The sequence below is a fragment of the Mustelus asterias genome, chromosome 6, assembly GCF_964213995.1.
Source record: "Mustelus asterias chromosome 6, sMusAst1.hap1.1, whole genome shotgun sequence".
In the NCBI taxonomy this organism is placed as follows: Eukaryota; Metazoa; Chordata; class Chondrichthyes; order Carcharhiniformes; family Triakidae; genus Mustelus; species Mustelus asterias.
Genome location: NC_135806.1, coordinates 4,119,129 through 4,134,344, shown reverse-complemented (window position 1 = coordinate 4,134,344; position 15,216 = coordinate 4,119,129). Strand labels below are relative to the sequence as shown.

The following is a 15,216-nucleotide window of genomic DNA, read 5'->3' as shown; positions in this document are numbered from 1 at the left end:
GGGTGGGGGGCGGGGGGGAGGGTGGGGAGGCGGGGGATGCGGCACCGTGGCATAGTGGTGAGCTGCCTCACAGCACCAGGGACCCGAGTTTGATTCCTGGCTTGGATCACTGTCTATGTGGAGTCTGCACGTTCTCCCCATGTCTGCGTGGGTTTCCTCCGGATGCTGCGGTTTCCTCCCACAGTCTGAAAGACATGCTGGTTAGGTGCATTGGCCATGCTCAATTCTCCCTCAGTGTACCCGAACAGGCACCGGAGTGTGGCAACTAGGGGAATTTCACAGTAACTTCATTGCAGTGTTAATGTAAGCCTCCTTGTGACACTAATAAATACATTTTAAAACTTTAACCTTTAAGGCAGCAAAAGAATATTGACAGGTTCAATGAGTGGACAAGAATATGGCAGATGGGATAAAGCTTGGAGAAGTGTGAACTTATCCGCACGAGTAGGAAATATAGAAAAAGTAGAATACATTTTAAGTGGCAACAGACTGGAAAATATTAGTATTTAGAGGGACCTGGATGTCCTTTTGCACGAATCACAGTAAGTTAACAAGCTGGTACATCAAGCAATTAGAAGCAAATGGTATGTTAGCCTTCAGTAAAAGGGATTGGAGCACAAGAGTGAAGAAGTATTGCTGCAATTATGTACAGCATTGGTGAGAACACACCGGCAGTACTGTGTAAAGGTTTGATCTCCTCACCTGAGGAGGGATTTATTTGCCTTACATAGAATACAACAAAGGTTCACACAACTGATTCCTGAAATGAGGAATTGTTCAGTGAGACAAGTTGAGTAGACCATGTCTGTATCCCTCAAAGTTTAGAAAAATGATGAGAAACCTCATCCGAAAAATATAAAATTCTTAAGGGGCTTGACACTGTAGATGCAGAGGGAATGGGTTCCCTGGCTGGGGAACCTAGAACACAAAATCATAGTCTCAGAATAAGGGGCTGGCCATTTTGGACTGAGATGAGGAGAAATGTCTTCACTCAGACGGTTGTGAATCTTTGGAATTCTCTACTCCAGAGAGTCCTAGATGCTCTGCCAATGAGTCTATTCAATACAGAGATTGATAGATTTTGGGTACTAAATGAATGAAAGGATGGGGCTGGTACATTCGCAATCTTAGTGAAGAGTGGAGTAAACTCAAAGGACCTGCTCCTGGTCATTTTTCTTATATTTTCTATGCATTTGCTTCCATATGTGATGCATATTAATACTTATTCCTCCTTTCCTCAAATATGACAATTTGTTTTGTTGTCCTTCACCACGATATTTAAACTTATGCATTAAGGATAAACCAAATGGAGTGTTTTGACCAGGTTAGTCACCTGTCAATCTGTCCAAGACTAGCATTGATGGCTTCATGGCACCCCAGTCATCACCGCTCATGAAGCCACCTAGAGTTGCCAACTCTGGTTGGTTGCATTCCTGCTGATTTTTTCATCCCCCCTTCCCGCACACCCCCCCCCCCCCCCAACCCCCATCTCCCACCCCCACCCCAAACTCTCCTCACTGGTTGCCCAACACTTCCATCCTTGCATTGCCCTCGCATCCCGCAACCAATTGGAAGATTTCCCTCCAAGTCACAAACCATCCTGACTTGGAACGATATTGCCATTGCTCCACTGTCACTGGGCTGCGGCAGTTCAACAATGCAGCTCACCATCACCTTCTCGAGGGCAATTCGGGATGGGGAGTAAGTATTGCCTTTGCAAGTGACACTCACACCCCACAAATGAATTTTAAAAATGAACTCACTCGTCATTAGCTGATTGGATGAATCTTGAATTATTCTCTCATTGCCAATACTTTGATTAATAAATGAAGGAGTAAGTAGATAGTTTTAAAAACATTTTTTTTAATGCCCTTGCAATTCTTCTCCAAGGAACCGGTGCATGTACTGTACTTAGATTTCCAGGAGGCATTTGATAAGGTGCCACATCAAAAGTTATTGTACAACATAAAAGCTCAAGGTGTAGTGGGGTAACATATTGGCATGAATTGAAGATTGGCGAGCGAACAGGAAAGAGAGAGTTGGCATAAACGTGTCTTTTTCAGGTTGGCAAAATGTAATGAGTGGCGTGCCACAGGGATCAGTGCCGGGACATCAATTGTTTACTATTTATATAAATGACTTGGATGAAGATATCGTTGCCAAATTTCATGATGACACAATAAGTTGTGAAAAGGAGGCTGTTGGAAGGAGGCCACAAAAATATATAAGCGGATGCTGGGATCTGAAATGTAAACAGAAAATGCTGGAAAATCTCAGCACGTCTGACAGTATCTGTGGAGAGAGAATAGAGCCAATGTTTCGAGACTAGGTGACCCTTTGACAGACATAGAAATGTTAAGTGAGTGGGCAAAGATCTGGCAAATTGAATATAATGTGGGGAAATGTGAAATTGTCAATTTTGGCAGGAAGAATAAAAAAGAAGTGTATTATCTAAATGGTGAGAGATTACAGAGCTCCGATGAGCAGAGGGATCTGGGCGTCTTAGTCTATGAATTGCTAAAGAGTACGATGCAGATACAGCAAGTTAGTTTTGGAAATTTTATAGAATGTTATAATTTATTGCGAGGTGGATTGATTACAAGAATAAAGTGGTTATGCTTCAGTTACACAGACCATATCTGGAGTACTGTGCACAGTATTGGTCTCCTTATTTAAGGAAGGGTGTAAATGCATTGGAAGTTGTTCAGAGGAGATTTACTAGATTAATACCTGGAATGGGCCGGTTGTCTTATGAGGAAAGGTTGGATAAGCTAGGCTTATATCCATTTGAGTTTCGAAGAGTAAGAGGCAACTTGATTGAAACATATAAGATCCTGAAGGGTAATGACAGGATGGACGTGGGGAGGATGTTTCCTCTTGTGGGAGAATATAAAAGTAGGGGTCACCATTTAAAAATAAGGGGTCGCCCTTGAAAATGGAGATAATCTTTTCTTTCAGAGGGTCGTGAGTCCAGATCATAGAACCTCTACAGTGCAAAAGGAGGCCATTCGGCCCATCGAGTTTGCTCCAACCACAATCCTACCTAGGCCCTTTTCTTGTAACCCCACATTTTTACCCTGCTCATCCCCTGACACTAGGGTCAATTTAGCATGGCCAATCAACCTAACCCGTACATCTTTGGACTGTGGGAGGAAACCGGAGCACCCGGATGAAACCCACGCAGACACGGGGAGAATGTGCAAACTCCATACAGACAGCAACCCGAAGCTGGAATTGAACTCTGGCGCTGTGAGGCAGCAGTGCTAACCATGTTCTACCATGCCATCCCTGTCTCTAGAACTCTCTTCCTGAAAAGGCAGTGGAAGCAGAGTCTTTGAATATTTTTAAGGTAGAGCTGGATAGATTCTTGTTAAGCCAGGGGATGAAATGCTATTGGGAGTCAGCAGGATGCGGATTTGAGTTTACTATCAGGCCAGCCATGATCTGATTAAATGGTGCAGCAGGTTTGAGGGGCCGAAAGGTCTACTCCTGCTCCTTGTTCATATGTTCGTGTGGTTTTTGCTCCCAGCAGTGTCCAGTAGATTACCTTCTATTCTGCAGACTCCAATACAATCCTGGAGGTTTGGCAGCCCTGGAACTGCAGGGTCTGTCCATGGCTTGGGACTGGCGAACAGAAACACAAAGAAGGATTCAGACATTCCAAATAATTGTTATTAAGATGCCACATGGTATGATGCAAGATGAAAACCATAGTCCCTCACATTGAAAAGTTTGGCAGCTTGACAAATCCAGTTACCAAACAATCACTGTATTAACTATTAAATAATGCTTCCAAACTCCAAATACAAATGAAAGATGGTACATTATAATTCTTTGCAAGATACTTTTATTACATTTTTGGAATAACCAAACTTACACCCGAATAGTTTACACAACCCTCCTCAGAAGGAGCGCTTATTAGTTGGTTAAAATCATCTGACATTTTCCACAGGGGGAGGCTGGGTAAGGTGCTCGTTCGGAGAGTCAGGGCAGATTTGATGGGCCGACTGGCCTCCTTCTGCGCTGTAGGGATTCTATGGAGGGAATTCCAAAGCTAAGGGCCCTGGCAGCTGTCGATAAGGCAGCAAATGTTGAGGCAAAGGACACCGGGGATGTGAAAGAGGCCAGAATTGGAGGAGCACAGAGATCACAAAGAGTTGTAGGACTGGAGGAGATTACAGAGATATAGAAATTCCAGATGTTTCAAGGGTTCCTCCCTCTAATAACTTCTCATATCTGAGCTAAAATAAAAATTAACTTTTGCAAGCAAATATCGGGATTACAATTTACTCTCCTTGTTAATTTATTACTGCACAAGAGCAGGAATCTTTCATCCTCATTCTCACAACATGTGTTCAGGTCAATGTGAAGTTTCTCTGACCCAGTTTCAGATCAGCTTTTCGATTCTTGAAGAGCTCCTCAATGTGCCACCTACAGGCAGGATAACTAAATTACGCCATTAACATGGATTTACCCATTGGCAGAGCCTGTCAAAGGGTTTTCCAATAAATATTAAAAGTAAAACAAGATATTTCAATATGTAGCAGATTTTTAAACAAATGCCAGTCATCGTGAAGATGGTTGTGGAGGGTCAGTCATCTCAGCTCCAGGACATCTCTGCAGGTGTCCCTCAGGGTAGTGTCCTCGGCCCAACCATCTTCAGCTGCTTCATCATAGAATCCCTACAGTACAGGGGCCATTCGGCCCATCGAGTCTGCAGCGACCACAATCTCACCCAGGCCCTATTCCCGCAACACCAAGCATTTACCCTGCTAATCCCCCTGACACTAGGGTCAATTTATCATGGCCAATCAACCTAACCTGCACATCTTTGGACTGTGAGAGGAAACCGGAGCACTCGGAGGAAACAGACACGGGGAGAATGTACAAACTCCACACAGACAGTGACCCGAGGCCAGAATTGAATCTGGGACCCTGGCGCTGTGAGGCAGCAGTGCTAACCACTGTGCCACCATGCTGCCCACAAAATGCGCCACGGCCGAGGATGAGATTCAAATCCACGCATGCAGAGCACAATGGATTAGCAGTCCATTGCCTTAACCACTCGGCCACCTTGTCATATAAATTTTTTTAAAGTTTATTTATTAGTGGGGATGTTCGCCGATGATTGCACAATGTTCAGCACCATTCGTGACTCCTCAAATGCAACAAGATCTGGACAATATCCAGGCTTGAGCTGACAAGTGGCAAGTAACATTCGTGCTACACAAGTGCCAGGCAATGACCATCACCAATAAGAGACACTTTAACCACCATCTCTTGACATTCAATGGTGTAACCATCACTGAATCCCCCACTGTCAACATCCTTGGGGTTACCATGGACCAGAGGCTCAACTGGACTTGCCACATTAACACAGTGGCTACAAGAGCAGGTCAGAGACTAGGAATACTGCGGCGAGTAACTCACCTCCTGACTCCCCAGAGCTATCCAGCATCTACAAGGCACAAGTCAATAGTGTGATGGAACACTCCCCACTTGCCTGGATGGGTGCAGCTCCAACAACACTCAAGAACCTTGACACCATCCAGAACAAAGCAGCCCACTTGATTGACACCACATCCACAAACATCCATTCCCTCCAACACTGACGCTCAGTAGCAGCAGTGTGTACCATCTACAAGATGCATTGCAGCAATTCACCAAAGATCCTTAGACAGCATCTTCCAAACCCATGACCACTTCCATCTAGAAGGACAAGGGCGGCAGATACATGAGAACACCACCACCTGCAAGTTCTCCTCCAAGCCACTCACCATCCTGACTTGGAAATATATCACCGTTCCTTCGCAGTCGCTGGGTCAAAATCCTGGAATTCCCTCCCTAACGGCATTGTGGGTCAACCCACAGCACGGGGACTGCAGCAATTCAAAAAGGCAGCTCACCACCACCTTCTCAAGGGCAACTAGGGATGGACAATAAATGCTGGCCAGCTAGTGACATCCATGTCCACAAATGAATAAAAAAAACCACGTGCTTCCACTTCTCCAAGTTTTCCAATATTTAAATTACATCAGCAAATTTTGAAGTCCAACTCACATGCCCATTTCTCAAGAGATCTTCAGTTTTTGAAGGAATGCCACATGCAATGTTAATGTGGATAAGTCATGGTGCTCTCTCGGAGATTAATGGTGGGAGTGTTGATAGACATAGGGTTGAAAACACTTCAGGATCATCCCGGAGACTCGAAGAATTGCAGATTAATCTCCAGGACGTTGCTGAGAGCAATCTTGTAGAAACTTTATTCTGCCGTTCAAGAAATTGTCTTTTTTTTTCAATTTTCTTTCAACAGTCACGCTAATTAGTTACAAAACTATCAGAAATGGGGAAAATTGGGCTGCTGATTGGCAGTCAAGAATCATCCAATCAGGTATGAAGAGTCCATTTGCTTTCCAATTGGTGCGGGAAGGCAGAGTGTCGTAAGACTAGGGGCGGGATTTTACAGCCTTGCTCATCCCGAAACCGTAAAATCCCGCCCGAGGTCAACGGACCTTTCCATTGTCTGCCCCGCGCCCGCTCCGATTTCCCTGGCGGGTGGGGCGGTAAAATCCCAGCCGAGATGTGCTAAGTGGCCAATGGCAGGAGAGTAGGGTTCAATGATGCAGCCCAACTGGGTGGGGGGTGGTGGTGAAAGTCATGGAGATTTACAGCACAAAAAAAGGCCCTTCAGCCCATCGTGTCTGTGCCAGTCAAAGACCAATCACCTAACTATGCTAATCCCATTTTCCAGCACTTGGCCTATAACCTTGTATGCCTTGACATCGCAAGTGCACATCTATATATTAGTATTGATTAAATCTTCAAGAATCCATCCAACAAGGACTGCTGACCCTATATTCAATAGATAAACCTGTTTCTTCAAGTAAGAGCTGGATAAATATTTGATTTTCTTTTAGTTCTTTCTTGGATTGTGGGCATCGCTGGCAAGGCCAGTCTTTGCCATCCACCCCTAATTACCCCTGAACTGAGTAACTTGCTCAGCCAATGCAGAGGGCAGTTAAGAGTCAACAACATTGCAGAGTCCGGAGTCACTTGGCCAGCCTGGGTAAGGACGGCAGATTTCCCTCCCTAAGTGGGATTAGTCAACCAGATGGGTTTTTACAACCATCGATGACACCACTACTGAAATCAGATTTATTAATTGAATTCAATGCCCCTGCCATTTATATGATACATGGAAGTATAGAAATGCAATCATTTATGTAACAGATTTGATACTTTCCTATGAATGAAAGTAATGACTTGAATTTGTATAGAGTCTTTCAGGAACTTGGGATGTCCCCCAAGCCAATTAAGTACTTCCAAAGTGTGGCCACTGTTATAATGTTGGAAATATGGCAGTCAATTTGCACAGAGCAAGCTCACACAAACAGCAATATGATAAGGACCAGATGGCATTGTTTTAAATGTGATGTTGATTGAGGGAGAAATATTGGCCCTCCAGGACACTGGGGAAAACTCCCCTGCTCTTACTCAAAATAATATTAAAAGGATCATTTATCTCCATTTGTGAGGGTAGAGAGTTTTAAGATCTCATCTGAATGATGAAAGGGCGGCACGGTGACACAGTGGTTAGCACTGCAGCCTCACAGCTCCAGGAACCCGGGTTCAATGCCAGCCTCGGGTCTGTGTGGAGTTTGCACATTCTCCCCATGTCTGCGTGGGTTTCCTCTGGATGCTCCGGTTTCCTTCCACAGTCCAAAGATGTGCGGGTTAGGTTGACTGGCCATGTTAAATTGCCCATAGTGTTAGGCGGATTAGCAGGGTAAATGAGGGTTACGGGAATAGGAAGGACCTGGGTGGGATTGTGATTGGTACTGACTCAATGGGCCGACTGGCCTCCTTCTGTAATGTAGGGATTCTATGATTCAATGACATGTTCGACAGCGCACACTCACCATGATTTCTGTGCCTTGATTTCTGTGCCCCAGTCGTGGAATGAGGCTTGAACCCAGAATTTTGAGAGTGAGAGGCAATAGCCCAACGAACTGGGACAGAATGACCGCTCATGAACTGTTACAGCTCTTTGTTAATGAACACCACCCAATTTAATCTAATACACCTTCATCAGGAGATAACAGTTTAATATTTATTAAGATAAATGGCAGAATGTTTCTCAACAAACAGGGCAGCACGGTAGCACAGTGGTCAGCATTGCTGATTCACAGCTCCAAGGACCTGGGTTTGATTCCCGGCTTGGGTTGTGTGGAGTTTGCACATTCTCCTCGTGTCTGCGTAGGTTTCCTCCGGGTGCTCCGGTTTCCTCCCACAGTCCAAAGATGTGCGGGCTAGGTTGATTGGCCATTCTAAATTGCCCCTTAGTGTGCTGGGATGCTTGGTTAGAGGTAGTAGCGGGTGGGATATGGGGGTAGGGCCTGGGTGGGATTGTGGTCAGTGCAGACTTGATGGGCCGAATGGCCTCTTTCTGCACTGTAGGGTTTCTATGATTCTATGAAATGTGAGCACAAACTCTTACTTTTAGCAATCTAACGTGCCACAAAAATCGAGGCCCGGTTACGGTCTAACCGGAGGCATTATCATTTCAAATATACAACAAGGGCTCCACCAGTTGGTGTACTGAGGTAACTGCTCCCTGGGAGCTCAGGAGAGATGATGTGGAGATGCCGGCGTTGGACTGGGGTAAACACAGTAAGAAGTCTCACAACACCAGGTTAAAGTCCAACAGGTTTATTTGGTAGCAAAAACCACACCTTTTGTCCCTTAGTGGCTTTTGCTACCAAATAAACCTGTTGGACTTTAACCTGGTGTTGTTAAACTTCTTACTGAGCTCAGAAGAGAGCCCAGGTCGGTCAAAAGGAGATTCCTGTCAGGCCATAACTTAATTGGACTGCAATTAGTGTCCCATTGCCACTCTGTACTCACTTGCCTGGGCTAAATTTCTCCTGTCTCACCCAGTCTTTCCACCTCGGGCCGGATGAGATTCAAGCAGCGCAGCACAGTGTGCCCCCCATCCCGCCCCCACCCCCCCCCCCGGGTCCAGCGAGGGATCCAAAAAGCAAAGGAGGTCACACCCCCTTATCTTACAGCACCAGCTGCCATTAAGTAGGTGAGTTTGGAGGTCCCATTGGAAATAACAGGCCAGGGAGGTGGTAATTAGCTAAGGCAAGTTAATGAGATTGGGGGGGAGGGGGGGGGGGGAGGTTTGGACATTGGGGGCAGGGAATACCGTAGGGACAGGTGCCAGTGGGTGGTGGGGAAGTGCCCTGTGAGATTGGGAGTGTGGGGATTGGCCTGGGTGTTTAAATAGTTACGCTAAAGTTACAACTGGTTCTGTTTCTTCTAACTTTATCAGAATAACAATTAGCAAGACACTGGCAGAACCATCTGAAGTTATCATAGAATCTACAGTGCAGAAGGCCATTTGGCCCATTGAGCCTGCACCGACAATAGTCCCACCCAGGTTCCAACCCTGTAACCCCCCATATTTACCCTCGTAATCCCCCTAACACTAAGGGGCAATTTAGCATGGCCAATCAACCTCACCCGCACATCTTTGGAGTGTGGGAAGAAACCGGAATACCCGGAGGAAACCCACACAGACACGGGGAGAATGTACAAACTCCACACAGACAGTGACCCGAGGCCAGAATTGAACCCGGGTCCCTGGCGCTGTGAGGCAGCAGTGCTAATCACTGTGCCACCGTGCCACCCTCAGTTAATGATTTAGATAGCTTTGTCAGATGGTTCTCAGTGCAATTGTCCAGGGGAAGTTAGTGCTTTTAGACAATTGGTGGGTAAACCCTAACCTGGGAACTTCCAAGAGGAATTCGCCAGCGCATCTTTGGGGTAACCCCTCCAGATCCAACACTGGGGAGCCAGGAAGTTTTGGGCTCAGTGAGTGAGAACCACGTTAAGCCTTTCACTATCTAACTCTAACCCTGTTCTGACAAAAGGTCATTAAGCTGAAATGTTAACTATTTCTTTCTCCATATACTCTGCCAGACCAACTGAAAACTTCCAGCATTTTCTGTTTTGATTACTAACTTTAAGTTGTAAATTATTCTAAATGATTGGAGAAGGTTGGCAAAACTTGGTTTGTTCTCACTGGAACAACGGAGGTTGAGGGGTGACCTGATAGAAGTCTACAAGATTATGAGGGACATGAACAGTGTGGATAGTCAGAAGCTTTTTCCCAGGGTGGAAGAGTCAATTACTAGGGGGCATAGGTTTAAGGTGCGAGGGGCAAGGTTTAAAGGAGATGTACAAGGCAAGTTTTTTTTACACAGAGTGGTGGGTGCCTGGAACTTGTTGCCTGGAGAGGTAGTGGAAGCAGATATGAGAGTGACTCTTAAGGGACTTCTGGACAAATACATGAATAGGATGGAAAATTGAGGGATATGGTCCCCGGAAGGGTCGGGGGTTTTAATTAAGTCGGGCAGCATGGTCGGTGCAGGCTTGGAGGGCCGAAGGGCCTGTTTCTGTGCTATAATTTTCTTTGCTCTTTGTCCTTTGATGATGGGGCCCACTGAAGAAAAGACAGAAAAACTTGTATTTATATAGTGCCTTCCATGACCTCGGGCTGTCCCAAAGCAGCTTTACAGCCATGGTGCTACTTTGGAAGTATAGTCAATCATTTTGACTAGACAAATAAACAAAATCAAATTAACTGAGGGACAAATCAAAAGGGGCAGCCCCCAGAAAGAAGGAAAATGCTGAAACAGAAAACAAAGCGGAAAGGAAACTCAAAACATCAAATTAAAATGTGATTAAAGTTTTTTTTTCGGGATAAACATTGACCAGGACATCAGGGAGATGCACTTCTTCAAAATGGTGGCTATGAGATTCTTCCTATCTTCCACCAGAGGGAGGAGTAAGAAGTCTCACAACACCAGATTAAAGTCCAACATGTTTATTTGGAATCGCTCCAAAAGCTCGTGATTCCAAATAAACCTGTTGGACTTTAACTTGGTGTTGTGAGACTTCTTACTGTGCCCACCCCAGTCCATTGCCGGCATCTCCACATCATGACCAGTGGGAGGAGACAGAGACATGGGGCCCATCAAGTTAGATTCTACTTGATTTTACCATCACGTTCAGGCACAAAAACTTGGTAAAGTCAGGCGTGAGGCGAGTAGCGCGATCCACGACCACCTCCACAGCCATTCCCCCTTTACCAATGGCTGAAAATGGCAGCGATTGGGACCGTGCCCGAAACGGGCGCACCAGCAATTTAAATGCATTTGAATGCTTTTAAATTGAATTAATGGGCTGCACGCCCAAACTTACCGGCACTTTCCCCTTCACCACCGCGTTCGCCTGTCCAGATTCGGCTCGAAACAGACATGGTCCGCACAGGTCTGTTTCGGGCGCTCCAGCTTCTGCGGAAGTAAGTTTAGAGCTTCCGGCGGCTCTCTGACTCAGATCGGTGGTGGGGAGGTGGGGGGGAGGGAGTTGGTCAGATGTCTCTCTGGGGGGAGACGGGGGAGAACGGTGCCGGGTTCGACTCCCGCCGCGGCAGGTGGTGGAATTTGAATTCAACAAATAAAACCTGGAATTAAGAATCTACTGATGACCGTGAAACCATTGTTGATTGTTGGAAAAACCCACCTGGTTCACTAATCTCCTTTATGGAAGAAAATGTCATCCTTACTTGGCCTGGCCTACATGTGACTCCAGAGCCACGGCAATGACTCTCAACTGCTGATGGGCAATAAATGCTGGCCAGCCAATGTCCCATAAATGAGTTAAAAATAAATCACTTGTAATTTAACCGTAAACGCTCGAGTCTAATTCAATGGAGGGACTCAAAGTGTTGAATGGTCTCCTCCTGTTCCACTAGTGAGTATGTAGGAAAGGACAGACTTATCTTTGTGTTGTGATATTTTATTAATAAAGCCTGATTTATAAATCTTTTTCCTGAACCCTCTGCTGACACCCCGGTAACTGATTCTGTGAGAAATACATGAATAAACCCCCGCAAAAATCTTTGAAAGCTCCCAGCAAAATTTAATTTGACAATTGGATGTTGGTCTTGGCACTTAGTTTAATAATGAATACAAACATTAACTTCACTTTCTGTCCTGTCAACTCGGTCCGTGTTGTTGGATGTTTTCCAGTCGGAAGCTGGTCAATCAACACTCACCTGTAATAATTTGCCACTTCTTAACAAAACAGCAGCTTGTATTTATATTGTACGTTTAATGTGGTGAATTATCGACATCCTCGGGGTTACAATGTCCTAAAGCTGAACTGGAGCAACCATATAAATACAGAAGTTAAAAGAACAAGCCAGACACTGGGAATTCAGCAGTGAGTGACTCACCTCCTGACTCCCCAATGCCTGTCCATCATCTGCAAGGCACAAGCCAGGAGAAAGGGGAGAACCACCCCCTCCCCCCCGCCCATTTTCCTGGATGAGTTCAGCTCCAACAACATCTCAAGGAGCTCAATACTATCCAGGACAATGTATCCCACTCGATCGGCACCCCATCCACTTTAACATTTACTCCCGCCATTGACGTACAATGGCAGCAGTGTGCACCATTTACAAGATGCACTGTAACAACTCACCAAAGCTCCTTCAACAGCATCTTCCAAACCCACGACCTCTACCATTTAGAAGGACAAGGGCAGCAGATACCTGGGAACACCACCATCTGCAAGTTCCCCTCCAAGATACACACCATCCTGACTTGGAAATATATCACCGTTCTTCCACTGTCGCTGGGTCAAAAGCCTGGAACTCACACCCTAACAGCACTGTGGGTGTTCCTGCACCAGAGGACTGCAGTGGCTCAAGATGGTATACACCACCACCTTCTCAATGGCAGTTAGGGATGGACAATACATGTTCCCCTGCCAGTTATGCTCACATCATATGAAAGAATATATTAAAAAGCAGGGCACTTCACAGCAAGTTCTAATAGTTAGATGGTCACGTAACTATTAAAGGTCAAGAATGCTAATTATTGAATCATAATTAAGGATCCCGCGCTCCCAGGACATTCTCTCTTCCACCTTCTTCCATCAGGAAAAAGATACAAAGCCTGAGGTCATGTACCAACCGACTCAAGAACAGCTTCTTCCCTGCTGCTGTCAGACTTTTGAATGGATCTACCTTATATTAAGTTGATCTTTCTCTACACCCTAGATATGACTGTAACACTACATTCTGCACCCTCTCCCCTATGTATTCTATGAATGGTATGTTTTGTCTGTATTGCACGTAAGAAACAAAACTTTTCACTGTATACCAATACATGTGACAATAATAAATCAAATTATATATCAAAGAGGCCAGTCAGCCCATCATGCGTAGGTGCTATCCAATTAGTCCCACTGCTCTGTTCTTTTTCCAAAGCCCTGCAAATTTATGCATGAAGTAATTTTCCAATTCCTTTTTAAAAGTTATAATTAAATCTGGTGTCAGTGGAAGGGCTAAACTTTTGAGTAGAGTATTCCAGGTCATAAGTCACCCTGTTAAAAACATTCTGCCGTGGCTCTTAAACCAATTCATCTTAAATTGGAGTCCCGGTTACCAAGCCTCCCGGTCAGTGGAAATGATTAACATTCGGGAATAAGCATTGCACAAACTGATTCTAAAGGCACTGCCTGAATGTGAAAGGGAACTTCATTATCGTGACCAGAAAGTTTGAGAATCAGAAACAGAAGTTAGACTACATTCTAACTTTTACAAACATCATGCATCATCTCCTTGTGAAACCGACAGGGAATGTAACACATCAACTGATACAAAAACTGCAACTGAGTGTCATGTGACCGTCACATGACCAAATGTCATATGACCAGAGCTGCAGGAACGCTTCAATAGGTCACCTGGCAGATGTAAGGTTCATTTCCCCGTTTAGGAAGGTCCTCGGGTGCGGTTGTGTAATGACTTTAAAGTTTCAATTCTTTAAATATTAACCTTCATGCTTAAAAACCTCAAATTCTTCAAAAATGCGGATGATTGGACAATGCTGACAGCAACAACTGCGCGAACATTGCCTTCCTCTTTACCCTGCAGCGTTTCCCGTTAGCTGCAATTTAGAAACCTGATCAAACACTCGCGGCAGGATTGCAGGGGAAGGGCAGAGTGGCCACAGCGCGGTGAGAAGTGGATGATTTTTCTGTAGTTGGGGTGGGAGATTGTGTTGCTCGCTGATGGATAGATTCACTGTCCATGGACCTGAGGAGGCTGTTGGCTGATGAACAGAGAACCTGGAGTGAGCTCCAGCTACGTTGCTGCATGGTTGCTATTGTTGCAATGTTATATTACCCGCAATGCAGCTTGTTGAGAGAGCAGGCAATGGGGAGGGGGCTAGTAGGTAACTACACAACGTGTCATTACGTACTAATGTTTGTATCCTTGGAGGCCTTATTTGTATTGAATAATCCAAACCAACTGTGTTGGTCCTCTCTTGTCTCGCTCTGTCTGTATATGTGGAGGAATGATTGCGTTGTACTGTACCAACCCTTGAGGGATTGTTGTGCTGTTTCTAAAAATGGGAAAAACCTTCAGTAAAAATATATTTAATAAAGACCAAATCCATGAGGAGTTGAAAGGAGGCTGGAAGATGTGCCTAGCTTGTGATGGCAGAAAATCTCTGGAGAGAAATAAACCTCACTGTTCTGAGATTAAAAGTTCCCAAGCTGAGAAAAAGAACAGAAGTAACTCTCAGGAGCTAAGAATCACCTTGGATTGGTTCTGGAAGATTTGAATGTCTACTTAAAGGACATAATCATGGGGGACTTCAACATGCACATTGACTGGCAGACTCAAGTCGGTAAGGGTGGAATGGAGGAAGAGTTCTTAGAATGCTGTCGGGATAGTTTCCTTGAACAGCATGTTACGGAACCGACGAGGGAACGAGCTATTTTGGATCTGGTATTGTGTAACGAGGTAGTAGAATTAAGGATCTTATTGTGAAGGACCCTCTTGGGTCTAGTGACCACAATATGGTCGAATTCCTGATTCAGATGGAAGAGGAGAAAGTTTGGTCCCAAACCAGTGTCCTCTGTTTGAACAGAGGGAAATATGATAGGATGAGGGATGAATTGGCTAAGGTAGACTGGGAGAGCAGACTGGCAGGTAGGATAGCTGAGGAACAGTGGAGGATTTTTAAGGAGATCCTTTTCAGTTCTCAGCAAAAATATATTCCAGCAAAAAACAAGGATTGTAAGAAAAGGGAGAACCAGCCGTGGATAACGAAGGAAATAAAGGAGAGTATTAAA

At 45.1% G+C, this 15,216-nt stretch overlaps 1 protein-coding gene across 6 annotated transcripts in view; it reads left to right on the top strand.

Moving 5' to 3' along the window:
* The first annotated feature begins 13,766 nt into the window (after positions 1–13,766).
* c6h5orf63 (chromosome 6 C5orf63 homolog) overlaps positions 13,767–15,216 on the top strand; it is a 59,009-nt gene continuing 57,559 nt past the window's right edge. For 2 of the 6 annotated variants that reach the window (XR_013498144.1, XM_078214029.1), the window contains exon 1: positions 14,258–14,309. Coding sequence is in view for 1 of the 6 variants with exons in the window: in XM_078214029.1 (XP_078070155.1) it covers positions 14,266–14,309 (44 nt within the window). In the remaining 5 variants the exon portion in view is untranslated. Of the gene's footprint in view, positions 14,092–14,257; positions 14,310–15,216 lie in introns of those variants that run through there. The other 4 variants (XM_078214032.1, XR_013498146.1, XR_013498145.1 and 1 more) reach the window with 4 other exon arrangements.